The sequence below is a fragment of the Phyllobates terribilis genome, unplaced genomic scaffold, assembly GCF_046119375.1.
Source record: "Phyllobates terribilis strain yellow unplaced genomic scaffold, ASM4611937v1 Scaffold_1__5_contigs__length_1240528914, whole genome shotgun sequence".
Taxonomy (NCBI): Eukaryota; Metazoa; Chordata; class Amphibia; order Anura; family Dendrobatidae; genus Phyllobates; species Phyllobates terribilis.
The window spans coordinates 1,172,133,201-1,172,149,909 of record NW_027362761.1 but is presented as its reverse complement, the minus strand read 5'-3'; the positions used below and the strand labels follow the sequence as shown (position 1 = coordinate 1,172,149,909).

The window sequence follows — 16,709 nt, the reverse complement described above, 5'->3', positions numbered from 1 at the left end:
CGCGGCGGTAGGGAGGACAACGTCTCTGCCTGGCAGGGGGCAGAGACGCCGATGCTACAGTACCCCCCGCTTTACGCCCCCTCTTTTTTAGGCCAGCAAGAAATTCTTTAAGAAGAGGGGCATGGATCTTCTCCCTGGGTTCCCAAGACCTCTCCTCAGGGCCAAACCCCTTCCAATCCACCAGAAAAAAGTTTTTTCCTCTTATCCTTTTGGTGGCCAAAATGTTCTCTACATCATAGACGTCTTCGGCGGAGACTGGCGCTGTAGTGGTACCTGGATCATCAGAAAAAGAATTAGGAACAACTGGTTTGAGGAGAGATGTGTGGAAGGAGTTGGGAATCTGTAAGGTGGCCGGGAGTTTTAGCCACGGGATTGATTTGCTTGAGAACCTCAAATGGACCGATGAACCGCGGACCCAACTTATACGATGGTATTTTGAGCCGAACATGTTTGGAGGAGAGCCAGACCCTGTCTCCCAGACGGAATTGAGGAGGATCCAGACGTCTCTTATCAGCATGTTTCTTCATCCGCTCAGAGGATAGAAGAAGTGTGGATCTAGTGTTCTCCCGAATAGTAGAACATTCGCTGACCAGAGACTCCGTGGCAGGATTGTCCATAGAAGCGGAAGCGGGAAATGGAATGCGGGGGTGTTGGCCGTACACCATAAAGAACAGGGATTTGGAAGAAGACTCATTCTCATGGTTGTTATAGGAGGGCAGGAGCTCAACCCAATAGTTATGGTGAGCATTGACGAAATACCGGAGAAAGCTGATAAGGACCTGGTTGATACATTCCACTTGAACATTGGACTGAGGATGATAAGCACAGGAGAAATTCAGAGTGATATCCAGCAGCTTACACGTAGCTCTCCAGATCAGACACAATGTGGAGGGAAGGCCGTGGAAACAAAAGATGTGATGGATGAAGTCCTTAGCCAGCTCAGATGCGGACGGGAGACCAGGCAGAGGGATGAAGTGGGCCATTTTAGAAAAGCGGTCTGTGACCAACCAAATGACAGTACAACCGGCAGAAACAGGGAGATCCATGAAAAAGTCCATAGCTATGTATTGCCATGGGGCAGAAGGTACGGATAAAAGGCAGGAGACGGACAGCAGGAAGATGCCTGGGAACTTTGTTACAGGCACAGGAGGAACAAGCCGTGACGAAATCTACAACATCCTTGGTCGGAGGACAGGAATGAGCGTGATAGTGTCGGCTTTAATGTTCTTGTCCGCAGGGCGTTAATGTAGCGTAAAGCAGAATCAGGCAAAGAAGAGAGACCACCGGGCCTGACGTGGATTGAGTCTCTGGCCGTTTTGTAAATAGGCCAGATTTTTGTGGTCTGTGTAAATGATTACCGGGTGCAGAACCCGTTCCAGCAGGTAGCGCCAATTTGATGGCAAGCTGCTCACGATCTCCTATGGAGTAGTTGCGCTCGGATGAGGAGAAGAGCTTAGAGAAGAAGGCGCATGTTACCATTCTTCCGGACGGGGACTTCTCGGTGAGCACCGCTCCGGTTCCGGAAGAGAAAGCATCAACCTCCAGGAAGAACTGCTTGTTGCAATCTGGACGGTGCAGCACAGGGGCGGAGGAGAAGGCTTGTTTTATGGAAATAAAGGCCTCCTCCGCTTCGGAAGTCCATTCCTTGGGATTTGCTCCCTTTCGGGTGAGTGTGGAGATGGGAGTGGTTTGGGAGGAGAAATGAGGGATGAAGAGGCGGTAATAATTTGCAAAGCCCAGGAATCGCTGAATTGCCTTCAACCCCTCCCTTCGGGGCCATTTTAAGATGGCAGAAACCTCGGGATCCATCCGAAGGCTGGTCTCGGAGATAATATATCCCAGGAACGGAAGGGAAGTCTTCTCGAAGAGACATTTCTCAAATTTTGTGTAGAGACTATTCTGCAGAGCCTTAGCAGAACCTGACGAACATTCCTCCGGTGTGTGGGCTGATCCGAAGAGAAGACCAAGATATTGTCCAGGTACACCACTACGCAAGAATACTAGAGATCTCGGAAAATGTCATTAACCAGCTCCTGGAAGATGGCTGGAGCATTACAGAGACCAAAGGGCATCACACGGTATTCATAGTGACCGTCCCGGGTGTTGAATGCCGTCTTCCACTCGTCTCCCTGGCAGATCCGGACCAAATTGTATGCCCCACGAAGATCGAGCTTGGTGAAGATCCTCACGCCTTTAAGGCTGTCGAAAAACTCCGAGATGAGAGGCAGGGGGTCCTTATTCTTGATGGTAATCTGGTTTAGGCCCTTGTAGTCGATACACCGTCGTAGTGAGCAATCTTTCTTTTTAACAAAGAAGAATCCTGCTCGGGCCGGGGAAGTAGATTTCTAAATGAATCCCCTAGCAAGATTCTCCTCAATGTACTCAGACATTGCCCGTGTCTCAGCCAGCCAGCGACAAGGGGTAGATATGCCTGCGTGGAGAAGATGCACCGGGTACCAGGTCGATTAGGCAATCATACGGCCTATGGGGTGGTAGAGTCTCAGCTTCCTTCTTGTCAAAGACGTCTGCATAGGACCAGTAGGGTGCCGGCAGACCAGGTAGATTATCCGGAGAAGACTGAGGTCGAGCTGGACGAACCGAAACCAGGCAAGTCTCATGGCAATCCAGCCCCAAAAGGAGCACCTCGCCAGATTGCCAATTCAGGACGGGTTCAGGTCTCTGTAGCCAGGGTAGACCTAGCAATAGGGAGTGAGAGAGTCCAGATAGTACATGAAAGGAGATCCTCTCCGAGTGCAGCATTCCCACCTGTAGGGTTACTGGCTCTGTGACGAGCAAGATGGTTTCTGGAAGGAGTCTCCCATCCACGGAAGCGACTGCCAATGGTTCGGCCAGACGTTTGGTAGGAATCTGATACCGCTCCACAACTGCCTGAGAAATTAGATTCCCAGTGGCTCCGATAGCCAGACAGGTGCTCCGGGTAGGCAAGCTGGCGGGCACAACAGGTAACAGGCAGGTGCTTCCAGGTAAGCAGGCAAGCAGGCACGGCAGGTGCTTCCAGGTAAGCAGGCGGGCAGAGACCATAGACAGACTGGCGGACTGGACTGTAGGCAGACTGTCAGGCTGGAAAGTAGTCAGACTGGCAGACTGGACTGAAGAACAGACTGGCGGACAGGACTGACTAGCAGAGGACCTGAGGACTGAAGCAAAGTTAGCATAACTGAGCAACAACCTTGCAAGCGCACATCCATATTGGAGGAGGTGCCTTTTATTGAGAAAGGCCTCCGGCCATTGGTGAGGAACTTTTTAGGATGGCGTTCGTGACCCCTTTAAGTGGGAGGGAGCGCACGCACGCACGAGCGCCCTAAGCACAGTACCAGGGAAGCAGCGTGCACCTGCAGCAGCAGCAGGGAGGCCAGAAGGCGCCGGAGCAGGACGGCGGCGGTAAGGGGGACGGCATCTCTGCCTGGCAGGGGGCAGAGACGCCGATGCTACAAAAATATATAAAAAATATAAATGAAAATAAATACAAAAATAGAAATGCATTTAGTTTATAAAAATGACAAGTAAAGACGTTTAAAATATTCATATGAGTACAAGTGTAAATGTAAAAGCAAAAATCTCCAAATATAAAATGAAATGAAAGAAAATCACAGAAATAAATAAGACCTTTGGTTAATACACTAGGTTTGCAATAATTACATATACCGCAAAGAAATGTGTAAAACATACGTAGCTAAAAATTTTAAAAAAGAGATGAAAAACTAAAAGAAACAAAAAAGGAAATCTTTTAAAGAATTAAATATATTAGCTTAAGATTAATCTATAATATAACCGGGGATGCGTCCCTCTGACTGAAGCCTTTATAGACTGCGCATGCGTGACACGCAGTCTGGCTCCAGACAGAAGAATGCATGGAGCCATTACAGATAAGAGGAGGTGTATGGCGCCGGAGATTGCGGTATGTGTAGACACTGAACGCATACCGCGATCTCCGGCGCCATACTTACCTGACCAGGAGGAGCGTTGCCGCGGCGCCTCTCTTCGCCGGAGACCGGGGCAAGAATGAGGCGTCGGATCGGCGCATGCGCATAGCGCTATCCGGCGCCATTTTACTGAAGACACATTTGCAGTGTCTTCAGCAAAATGGCGCCGGACAGCGTGGTGCTCTGGCGCAGCGCTCCTCCCCGGCCTCTGGCAGAACAGGACACAGCAGCGCTGGAGCACAGAGAAGAAAGGTGAGTATAAGTGTTTTATTTTTTTTGGATGTGTCTACAGCGTGAAAAGGATGCGGGGGCTACACATACCAGGATTGGGGTGAGGGGTACCACACATAACAGAATTGGGGGGATGAGGGGTGCCACACATACCGTGATTGGGGGGATGAGGGGTGCCATGCATACCGGGATTGGGGGGGTGAGGGGTGCCACGCATACCAGAATTGGGAGTGAAGGGTGCCACACATACCAGGATTGGGGGGGTGAGGGGTGCCACGCATAGCAGGATTGGGGGGGAGAGGGGTGCAACGCATAACATGATGGGGATGAGGGGTGCCACGCATACCAGGATGAGGATGAGGGGTGCCACGCATACCAGGATTGGGGGTGAGGGGTGCCATGCATACCAGTATAGGATGGTGGGGACAGGATGGGGGCAGCATAAATACTAGGAGGGGGGCAGCACATACCAGCATGGGAGACCATATACCAATAAAAATGCTCGCCACCCGGGTGTAGAACGGGTTCAATAGCTAGTTAAATATAAAGAAATTACCAACAACATTGAAGAAATTAAATTTTATGATAAAATATTGTTATATGCAATATAATGTTCTATTGCCCTATAACTGTTAATGTTGTTATTCATAAACTTTAGTTTTTTTTACCTATAGTAATAAAGTATATGATAAAGTAAAATATATAAATACATATAATATTAGCACTAGTCATACAGGTAGCAGTGACGTAATGATCATGGCAATTTAATGAATATTATAGTTGGAAAACTTATTGGTAGGATTGTAGTGATATTATTTTTCCTCTTCTACTACTACTTTTATTGTCACTGTTTTTATTATCAAATTGCTAATAATTTTTATAAATCCTTTTTTCTTCACAAGTGGAAAGGATCTGATTATAATACAGGGCAGCTTCTCCTTCACCTAATCAGAAGACTTGCCCTCATGTCTTTGGGTTTGTTATCAATTTTATTGTTACTAATGTAGATCTTATGTGTAGAAGATTTCTGTAAAAGGGATGAAACCCTGATGGACCCAATCTCTCGATGGGTCCATAAGATAATATAACCTTTGATTCAATCAGTTTATAATTATCAAAGCATAAAACTGTCCTCACAAACAAAGAAAAGTTCATGGTAATCAGGATCTAAACCACAAGAATCGTATGTTACTCCAAGGTATAATATCTAGTGATAAGCGAGTGTGCAGGGCACTGCTCGGTAATCGATCGAGTATCCCAGGTGCTCAAGTACCCGCACCACATGTTTTGCTGTCTTTCAGCCACTAAACATGCGGGGATTTCATGCCAATTACGGTAATGCCATAGCCATATTGGCTACTGGCATTACTGTGATTGGCCGGCCTATATAAGACCCGGTGACATGATGATCGCCACACTGTATCCCGGAAACAGAGTTGGGAGAGTTGCTGCAGAAGGCAAAGTTAGCATTACAGGCCTCGCTGCAGAAACCTAAAACCAACAGTCCTTATCAAGGCTACATCTATTCTAGTCAATACCACTGTTAGCAGTACGATTTAGTGTAGGGATAGCTGTTGGGGAAGGGGTAGTACTGCATTACAGGCCTTGCTGTAGAAAACAAAAAACAAAACTAGCCACATTCAGCTATGGAAATTTTTGTACTAATTGTACGACTATGGCTTTCTGGTATATCTCCATTTTACTAGCCCTCTACGACTCAAGAAGGAGAGATAAAAAGTTCTCCTTGTAATGTGGGTTGAGAAGGGTGAACAACTAGTAACCATTGTTGGCCAAAATACATATAACGCCAGGGTCACAAGAAAGGCAACGGGATATAGTGTCAGCCGTGGGTGCCAGACTCGCAACAGGAAAGACTTCTATTCCTCGAGAGGTGGAGTTTCTGCTGTTTTTGCATGTCAGGAGCTCTTCCAATGTGACATGGCATCCACAATCTATTTCAGCCAACATTGATCTTCAGAAATTTGAAAACTGACAATTCATAAACTTTTTTTATTCATTTAATTAAATTAAAATAAATTTCAAAAATTATACAAATATGGGAGCCCTTGGTGTAATGTGATATGAAATAGATGGATAGATATGAGATATATAGATATTAAATACATAGATATGTGATAGAATAGATAGATATGAAGTATATAGATATGAGATTATTAGATATGAAAGAAATAGATATGAAATACGATTGTATGAAACAAATATATTTCCCACTATAGATAGAAATTATATATATATATATATATAAAGAGCGAGAGGTTAGATACATATAATATAGGTTATAGAGAGAGTGGTACATAGCTACAAGATAAATAGATCGCAAAAAATATAAAAATCCCTTCAACTGGAACCCTTTTTCTTATTTTCACTAAACCCCTTTTGTTTTCGATTCTTTTTCAATCGCAATCAGTAAGAAAGTTGAATTCAAAACTAGTTTTTTTTTATATGATTTATTGAAAAACTCATACAGTCTATTGGATAATATATATATATATATATAAAGATATCAAAACTCATAAATAAAAACAGTAAATAAGTTTCCCCTTCTCTCAAATATATACAATGTGTAATGTATCAAACCACTATATACAAGGCAGATAACTCTACACTCTCATTTACGGTTAGTGCTTAAAAAAAAGGTTGGGAGCTGGTGAAAGAATTGTAATACGGGCCTCTGTTAAGGTGAAGTGTGTCCTGTAAATCTGCAGATGGTTCCATCATGGAGCCTGAGGTGGAACTGCTGAATCCAGTGATGTTTCTTTGGGAGAGTTCATTCACCAACCCCAGAATCATCGGCCTGTTCGATGAGCTAGAGTCCAAGGAGGAGGTCATACTGCTGAAAAATGTATTCAAACAGGGAGCAGAGGTGCTTCCTGTGGGAGATGCGCTGTTCAGAACTTTTGAGGAGGCTTCCACCACTGGGGATGATGGCGTCATCATAGATGGCGTATCACCACCTTTCCTCTCTCCAGCTGGGCAACCTTCTTCACTCTTAACCGCAACAGCATCAGTGGTGTTGGATTCTGATCTGCGCTTTTTTGTTTGTCGAAATTTTCCGTTGTCAAACATCTTCTTGCAGTTAGGATCCAGAGTCCAGTAATTACCTTTGCCTAAACATTGTAAAAAAATGAATATTATTGTAATATAATGAAATATAAACATATACATTATAATATAGCAAATCTAAAGTACAAATTATTTAAAAAAAAATCTATGAAAATTAAATGATTTTTACTGATACAGTAAATAGAACAGTTGAAAAAATTTATGGGAAAATTCTAGTCATTCAACCAGTCTAAAGTTTTTAAAAACATTCTGAAGATTTATTTTATTAAAAATAATTCTTATTTGAGGTTGGATCTAAAAGTCAATACACTTCTAAAAAAAAAAAATTCTAACAAAAAAAAAAAAACTTACAGTAGAATTTTCTGATAACTGTGTATTTTTGTTTGTAAAATACAAAACCAAGGGCAACTTATTGGCAAATACTAATACTATTGCGACTAAAAATCTATAATTAATTAGAATGAATGTAGTTATATAATTACCTGGGTCATTCTCATCTCTTGGCACTTTCTTAAAGCAGTCATTCAAAGACAAGTTGTGTCGAATTGAATTTTGCCATCCTGCTTTGCTCTTCTTATAAAATGTAAAATAGTCCTCCACATACTGGTATATTTGGCTCAGGGTCAGCTTCTTTCCCGGAGCATTTTGTATGGCCATTGCAATAAGTGCTGAGTAGGAATATTGAGGCCTTACAAGCTTCATAAGTTCCTCCTGAGAAGCTATGGAAAACCAACCATGATCTGCACCCATGAAACCAGACGAATTTGCCAAGAATCCATTAGAAGGCGGCATATGCAAGTTTGGGTTATATCCATAAGGATATCCAGGCCTATTAAGACCTAAATAAGAGTTGGTCGATGGTGAATTGTCTCCAATTCCATAGTTGGCCACCCTTGGCATTGAATGAAAGTTCTGCTGGGGGTACATGGTGACGTTTTCACCATATACTGCCATCTGATGAAGGTTTGTAGATCTCTGATGAGCTGGAAGATGAAAAGAGTTCATATTCTTATTCGGCAGGTTCACACAAAATCCTTCTGAGAACAGGTGCTGAACGGATTTGGAGTGCTGTCTTTATACTTCTCTGCAGTAGTGATCCTCCCTGCCCGAGGCCACTGATTGGTTTGTTTTACATATTCGTTTTTTTTTTTTTTTCAACAACCAGTTAGATGTCTTAGTTCAAAGACAGGGGTGTGTAAAGTGAAGGACTAATCACCAAAGAGGCACCAGAGAGAACAATGTGTCTTTTTTTTTCCATTCATTGTTCTATTGATCTTTCTGTACCTGCATTTCAAGACTTTTTTTTTCCTAACTTGAATTAAAACTGTGAACTGAAAGTAGAAAAAAAAATCTTCACATTGAAAAAGTCAAGTTCCTTGAGAATCTCAAATACTTATTACCTTTTACATCGCTTATAAGATGTAGAAAAAAATAACAACAAAACATTGTTCAGTTAAGCAGCTAAACTTCTAGAAATTCCTTCAAAATAATGATTATTCTATTAACTGGCAAGAACAATTAATTATTATTTTTGTGTCTTTTTTAAAAGCATCATTTATTCGGAGAAATTATTAAGTAAAATAAATTTATAATAATAAGAATAGCATTCTATGTATCATTGTGAGTTCATGTATTACCTGTCAACGTTTCAGTTCACTTGAAATTAGCTTTTTTTTTCACATTTGGAAGTCAAGCCACACAAGATGCAAAATGAATAAATCTCTACTCTATGAAATTCACAATCTTACTTTGATCCAATAAAAGCTACTTTATATATGTACAGGCTCGACGGCATCTTTTTCCTATGTTGCGTAATATATTGTAATATAGATTGTTTAGTAATAGATTAGTCATCCAAGAAATAATGTATCATTATTGTACACTATACTATGAGATATTCACCTTTTTTTAAAAAAAAAATTTTTTTACATTTTTACACCATTTCTGGACAACTCCGCCAACTTATTGAAAAGTGGGCAAATCTTCCCCGGGAGCACATCCTGAAAATGGATCCTAATTTATGCCATAAAAGAGAATGAATCCAGTGCACTCTTAAGACGAATTTATGCACATCTCTGCTATAGTCATGCAAGCTTCAGGGAATAAAGAATGACCCGAATTATTCACCATGATACTATTGGCACTCTCTGACCACAGCTAATACAAAAGGTATTCAATTCAGTTGTGTTTAACACTTGCATCAGACAGGTTGTCTGTGATTCTTCCCTTCACTCATATGTAAACTATGACAGGGCGGGGGTCTCCAACCTCTCAGCAGGGCGTCAGGTTCTAGGGCATCCAATGATCAGAGGGGCAGGAGAGATGGTGTGTAAAAAATACATGTAAAAAGTAAATATAAAAAAAACAAAGATAAATGACTTAAATATATTAGTTTTACAATAATGACCTGTAAAACATATTTAAAATATACATACACGTAAAAAATATATATAAAAAAACAAAATAAATGAAGTGAAGTAAAATAACAAATCTAAAGATAGAATTACATTATTTTATAATAATGACATGTAAAGCCATGTTTAAAATATACATAGGAGTAAAAGTATAAAAGAAAAAGCAAAAACCTCTAAAAATGAAATAAAAGAAAAACACATAAATAAGACTTTCTCAATACACTAGGTTTGCAATAATTATATATACCGCAAAGAAATGTTTAAAACCTACATAGCTAAAAATATTAAGATATAGAAGAAAAACTACAAATGAAATATAACAAAATGAAATCTTATAAAGAATTAAATGTACATAACTAATAACAGCAAGAAAATGAAATTTATTTTTATAATAAAATGTTATATGCATTATAATGTTTTATTGCTTTAAAACTTTTAATGTTATTATTCTTAAAGTTTTTTTTTTTTTTTTTTAAGTATAGTATTAAAATATATGACTAAGTAAAATATATGAATATAATATTAACACTAGTCATACAAGTAGCAGTGAAGTAATGATCGCGGCAATATAATGAATATTATAGTTGGAAAAGTTATTGGTTGCGTTGTAGTGATATTATTTTTCCTCTTCCACTACTACTTTTATTACTACTTTTTTTTTATTAAAATTCTAATAGTTTTATAAATCCTTTTCTAAACAAGTGGAAACGTTCTGATTATAAAGCCGGATGGTTTCTCCTTCAGCTCATCAGAAGACTTGCCCCAATGTCTTAAGCCCCCGTCTCACATAGCGAGATCACTAGCGAGATCGCTGCTGTGTCACGGTTTTGGTGACGCAACAGCGACCTCACCAGCGATGTCGCTATATGTGATACTTTGCAGCGATCAGGCCCCTGCTGTGAGGTCGCTGATCGCTGCAAAGTGTCCTGGACCATTTTTTGGTCGTTGCTCTCCCGCTGGTCAGCACACATCGCTGTGTGTGACCAGCGGGAGCAGCGATCAGGCTGGTAACTATGATAAACATCAGGTTACTAGGGGTGCACGCGCTCCTAGGAACCCGTTGTTTATCATGGTTAAGAGCCTGCTAAAGTGAGCGGTAACCTCCCGCTCACTGTAGCAGAGTGGTAACCATGATAAACAGCAGGTTACTAGGTGCGCGTGTGCCCCTAGTAACCCGATGTTTACCATAGTTACCAGCCTGCTCCTGCTTCAGCAGGCTCGTAACCAGGAGCAGGACATCGTGGAATGATTCTTTCCACGATGTCGCTGCTCCCCTGATCGTTGGTGAGCCTGCCTGTATGACAGCTCACCAGCGACCACATAGCGACACAGCAACGATCCCTGAAAGGTCATATCATTGTTGGGATCGTTGCAGCGTCGCTAAGTGTGACGGTACCTTAAGGGTTTGTTCTCAAGACCATTGTTACTAATTTAGATCTTATGTACAGAAGATTTCTGTAAAGGGGGTGAACCAAACCCCAATGGACCCAATCTCTCAAGGGACCCATAGTATAATGTAACATTTGATTCAATCAGTTTGTAATGATCAAAGAATAAAACTGTCCTCAGAAACAAAGAAAAGTTCATAGTGATCAGGATCTAAACCACAAGGTTTAGATGATCCTCCTGAGTATAATATCCAATCCAAATGTTCTTTTATTCTCTCCTATAGTCACAGTTGTTACGTCACAGTCTGCTCAGAAGGAAGAAGCCAGGAACTGAAAAGGTCTGTAAACAGTCTAGAGAGATTTACTGTTACTCGTTGACTCACAATTGACAACATTATTTTTCTCTCCACCTTCCAGACTGGAAACAAAAGCAAAAGTGTCAGGGGGTCTAATAGCAAAACAAATAGTGTAAGTGGTGGAGTGTGTAGTGACAGACAGCTGAGCATGCTGAAATCTTTTTTACTTTGCTACAAAATTAATGGAAGGCTTCTTTTCACATTGAAAAATAAGAGAACCCTTGATTTCACCGATCCAAGACTTCAGAAAAGTCAGAGACAAAGGAAAAACTCTGAGCTAGAAGTTTAGGCCCATAAATTTGTAAGTGCATAGATATTATATGAACATTTTAGAGATTCTATTCGATTTGCGAGATTCACCTGAGTTTGGCTGAGAAATTAAGTATGCATTAAATTTATATGTTACAAATCCAATTGCTCCTAAAAGCTTTTTATTATGCTCGAAGATTTCCCCACACCACAGAGAAGTATGAACAGAGCTGTCAAAAAATATTATGCTTACCTCGCCCCTCACTTCCTACTCAGTCCTCCTCCGGTCTGCTTCCCCCTGTTGCTCCAGTCTTCTCTTCTGTTTTCAGTTGTACGCAATCTTTGGCTTCAAGGGAACATAGTAGGCCTCACATAATGCAATGATTTTAGTTGAAGCCCAAAAACTGGGAACGGAAGTAAAGACAGAAGAGATAGGGAGAAACGATTCAGCAGAGTACCGTGCAGGGAGTAGTGGCATTAGTACTGGTGAGGGGCGAGTTGAGAATATTGCTTGTTTATTTTTACCAACCATTAAAAGAATCAAGAAACATTTAATCATGCTGCTGACTCGCCCCCAGGGCCGTGGGGTGCTCGCCAGCTGGGTCTTGTGGCTGCTTGCGGGGGATATCACGGTGGCTGGCCCGGTCCGTGACCGAGGGCTGTCAGTGCAATAAGGGGAGTATTTATAGGGGATTTGTCGTGACGCCACCTGTGGTGCCTGGTGAGGATCACCTGCGCTGCGACAGTACACTGAGATGGAACGGATCCCCACAGGTGGAGCAAGCCTCAGGGCAGTGTAAATGAATGGAGGCGCGCTGGGCATTGTAGTGCAGGGAGGGAAATGGTGCCGGCGAAAGAAAGGGACCGAGGCAGTACAGTGCAGTCATCCAAGATTTACTCACAGTTCTTAGACAGTTCACAGGTGCACTGTACTGGTGCAAGCCTCCCACGTCGCACTGTGTTCACCGGACAGGGGTTCAGTCCTTCCTCAGACAACTTGGGAGTGCCTGGCAGAACCCCACTTCCTTGTTTACCTTTCTAGACTGATTTCACGCTGGGTCTTTCTCTCTCCTGCCCTGCGCTTCCCACTGTGAATCCTATTCGGGTGCTATGAGGTCCCCCCTGTCCATCGGAGTTGCTCAGACCTGCTTGACCTTACTTGGATTGGAGTGGGGTTTTGGCTTCTGGCTATAGAAGTCAGAAGCCTGCGGTTTTTCCAGCAGAGGCTTGAAGCTGCACGACTGGGCCAGGGGCCGGTCCCCTTCTTGCGGCCTAGATCCTCCTGACACTTGGCAGGTTCGGGGTGTACGGGTTCTACCTGCACTCGCCGTACCCCCTAGGATCCCTTCTTTGCAGAATGGAGCTTACTCTCTGCTCCCCTCCTGGGCCTCCGAGACTAGGCCCTGCTTGTGGAGCAGAACTCCTGAAGAGACTCTTCTCCTGGACTGACTGTCCTCACTCCCTGAACTGTACTGTCTCTGAACTAAGATTGCTTCCCTTTATATATCTACTGTATGGATGCTCTCCTAAACTACTTTCTCCACCCACACCCACTACTGGTTCCCCATTACCTTTGGGTTCCCCCCACTCCAACCAGGGGCAGGGCTCAGCTGAAAACTACATTGCGTCTTGCCCCTCCTGCTGGCCTGGAGCAGTCTAGTGTTGGATGTACTGTAGGTGTTGGGGTTCCGTGCAGCACTCCTTCCTTACCTGAGAGAAGGGAGACACCACACCTCTGGGTGAGGTGCAGTACCTCTGTGCCGACCGAACCCTCAGGGGCGCCACATTCCCTCCTGGTAAAACACAGCACGCCCACGGGCTGGAACAGACTAAAACAGATTATAAATGACATGCAAATTTTAAGATGCATCCACATATAACATTATAAAATCTAACATTTCTTCCCTTTTTGGGAGGCACTTCACTTTAAATGTTACTGTTAAGGGGGCGGTTGCAAACAACTTTAATAAAATGGAACACAACCGACCCTGGGATCCGCAAAACAGCCTGGAGGACTGCTGCCGATCACTTCCGGGGTGGAAAGGAAAGCGACAAACTAAAATGTTAAACCCTTCCGTGTTCCTGCACACAGGAACGGGTATAGCGGTTCGCTCTATCTCCGTTAACTGCACGGAAGAAGAGTGACCGGGATAGCACCTACTTAACTGAAAAACCACTCCGTGTTAAAGCACATGGAGTGGGTTTCAGCGGTTCACACAATCTCCAAGAACCGCAGGGAGACATGCGACCGGGAAAAATGCGGTAGCCCTGTCTTCGATACAGGCGCTACGCAGTAGGAGTTGGTGCTAAGATGCGTGTGACTCACACCGACGGGTACGTGCCCTCTGCCAGTGTGCTACCGGACAGAGGAGTGTTTCTCCACGTGGTCCTGGAGGCTGCTCGGGGTGTAAGGCGACCCCCACTGACAGAGCCAGTCTGCAAGGCGAAGCTACCTGCCTACTTTCACTAGCCTGCATCTATGGAGCTAACCTGCCTAGCAGAAACAACACGTGGAGCACAGACGTCCACACACCAGGATCATGCTCTATGATCTGAGCGCGCCGCCATGTTTGTGGGCGGGCCTTTTAAAGACTAAGCACTGCCCCACTGTCGCACCATTGGTGACGTCACTTGTGACCAATCAGGCGGTGCCAGGTCACTGGATCAGTAGGTTCCTGAACCACCAATCATGGTCCGCCATGTCACGGGCATGCTCAGTGTGATGCATCTTGGACTTAGGCTGCCGGATCCCTGACTCCCTCCGCAACCTATACTTCATAGTGCTAGGCACAAACACCCAAGATAAGATTGCACATGTCGTGCACTAGCTAGGCGTTGGGACCGATGGCGGTGCTGTGCAAAATCAGCCTTGGCTGAGCCTGAATTGGAGACCACTGAATCCACAGATAATTCTGAACCCATTTCAGATCCAGCAACTGCCGGGTGCCTAACAGTTATATTGTAAAGCATTATAAGAGCACTTTTCATATAAAAATTTTATCATGAGTTCCTGCACCAGTAGCAGCATGAGGTACCCGTCCACAAACCCTCAACGTAGGCCCTGAGCATGGCGGCAGGTGATCTAATCCTTGATCTCGTCTTCGGCCATGCCAAATGGGTTTTTGTTCTGAGGTAATGGTCATTACTGTTAGGTGTCAGGCTCTTGCTGGATTTGAAATGGGTCTAGAGCCTTCTGTGGTCTCCCATTCTGGTCCAGCTGGGCCTGAAGCTACTCAGCATTGTCATCAGCCCCAGTGCATACCTGGTCCACTAGATGTACAGATTGTCTCTTGGGTGTTTGTGTCTAGCAATGTTGAGCATAAGTTGCGGAGGGAGACTGCTTTTAGAGTCTTAGTCCAGGATTTGCCGCACTGAACATGCCCGTGACCTGGCGGATCGTGATTGGTGGTTTGGCAACCACCTGACCCGGTGACCTGACACCACCTGATTAGTCCACGGGTGGCGTCACCAATGGCGCATCGGTGGGCTGGGCTTAGTCTTTAAAAGGTCCGCCCACAAACATGGTGGCGTGCTCTGATCATTGAGCAAGTGATGCTATTTTGTGGACAACTGTGTTCCACTTAGTTCCCATAGGCAGGCTAGTGGAAATAGGCAGGTAGCTTCGTCTTGCAGCCTGGCTCAGCCTAAGGGGTCCCCTAACACCCCGAGCAGTGTGCAGACGTCCTATCCACGGCTATCGCCTGTCTGCCACATGGAGCAGTACCCTTCAGTCCGGTAGCACGCCGGCTGGAGGCACGTGTACCGTCGGCGTAGTCACACATGCATCCTAGCGCCGCCAGAGTAGTCCTTGTGTAGTAACAGGCTACAGATAGTTTACCGGTCGCACATCTCCCGTGCTGTTAACGGAGATTGAGCGAACCGCTATACCCGTTCCTGTGTGCAGTTACACGGAAGGGTTTATCATTTAAGTTGGTTGCTTTCCTTTTCACCTGGAAAGTGTTCGGCAGCAGTCCACCTGGCTGCATCGCGGACCCCAGGGTCGGTTGCGTTCCATTATATTAAAGTTGTTTGCAACCGCCCTCCTAACACGTTACTATAAAACCAATAAGGTGCACTTTAAGAAGTGCTGACCTATTTATAATGGAAAGTTTGTACTGTAGGTAGATCACTGTCCTCGTCCCTAATGTCTTTTTACTCTACTCTGTTTTTTAAAAAAACATAATAAAACAAACTGCAACACTCAAACAGCACCCTGACGGGTGATTATATACATTTAGTCCCAATACTACGCCTAGTACTGGGGACCCCGCCTGGGGTATTCCTCATTTTTCCCTGACCCAGCCGGGTCAAGAGGGACTTCCTGCAGGGGTGCGTCCTTTCCAGCATGGTACACATGCAAGGGCATACCAGCCACATTCACCATGGTGCCGGGTGAACGTGACACGATCTCCCGGATACAGGTTCCGGTCGGGAAGGCCTTCCTCCAACTCGGGCTCCACATCCCACCGGTTGCCAAAGATGTCCCTGTTAAATTCGTGACTGCTGATGAATCCCCACCCAGCCTTTAAATTGAACTTTATGATGAGGCCCTCTTCGCGGCTGCTGGGGTGGGCTGTCTCCGCCTGGCGGACTTGTGCCTTGGTGGCCTTGTCACGGGCCTCCAGGCGCTCACTGGGTGCTTGCCGGGCATGCCGCTCTTTTTCTAATTGCTTGAGCTCCCGCTTGCAGAACTCCTTCCTCTGCCGGGCGGCGGACTCGGTTTCCTGGGAGAACCCCATAAGGTCTCCCCCCAGTTGTCCCAGCATAACTCTTCTCCGCCGTGGCTGGCAACCGGGGGCGCTGGTATTGGAAGGAGTGGGCACGGCTGCTGATCCTAAAAGCGGGCGGACCAGTCAAAGACCGGCGCGCCGTAGAGCCACTCTAGTGGCGGAGGTGGGGGGAGGGCTTCCAGCAGTAGGCCCGAGGCTTCAGCGCCCGGGATCAGAGGTTCTGGAAGGGCACTATATAGGTGATCCTCCGGTGCAGCGCTCGGAGGTGGAGGGTTCCTGAGTTCCGCGCCCAGGGGTGGAGGCTCTGGGCTGT

General features: G+C 44.7%; 1 protein-coding gene across 1 annotated transcript; it reads right to left on the bottom strand.

Moving 5' to 3' along the window:
• Positions 1 to 6,821: 6,821 nt before the first annotated feature.
• LOC141199298 (forkhead box protein I1c-like) lies at positions 6,822 to 16,405 on the bottom strand. Its single transcript, XM_073663211.1, has 4 exons — positions 16,086 to 16,405; positions 11,445 to 11,479; positions 7,742 to 8,242; positions 6,822 to 7,303 (listed from the first exon to the last, which is right to left on the bottom strand). The coding sequence occupies exons 1-4, from the start codon at positions 16,403 to 16,405 to the stop codon at positions 6,822 to 6,824; spliced, it is 1,338 nt and encodes a 445-aa protein (XP_073519312.1).
• Positions 16,406 to 16,709: the final 304 nt, after the last annotated feature.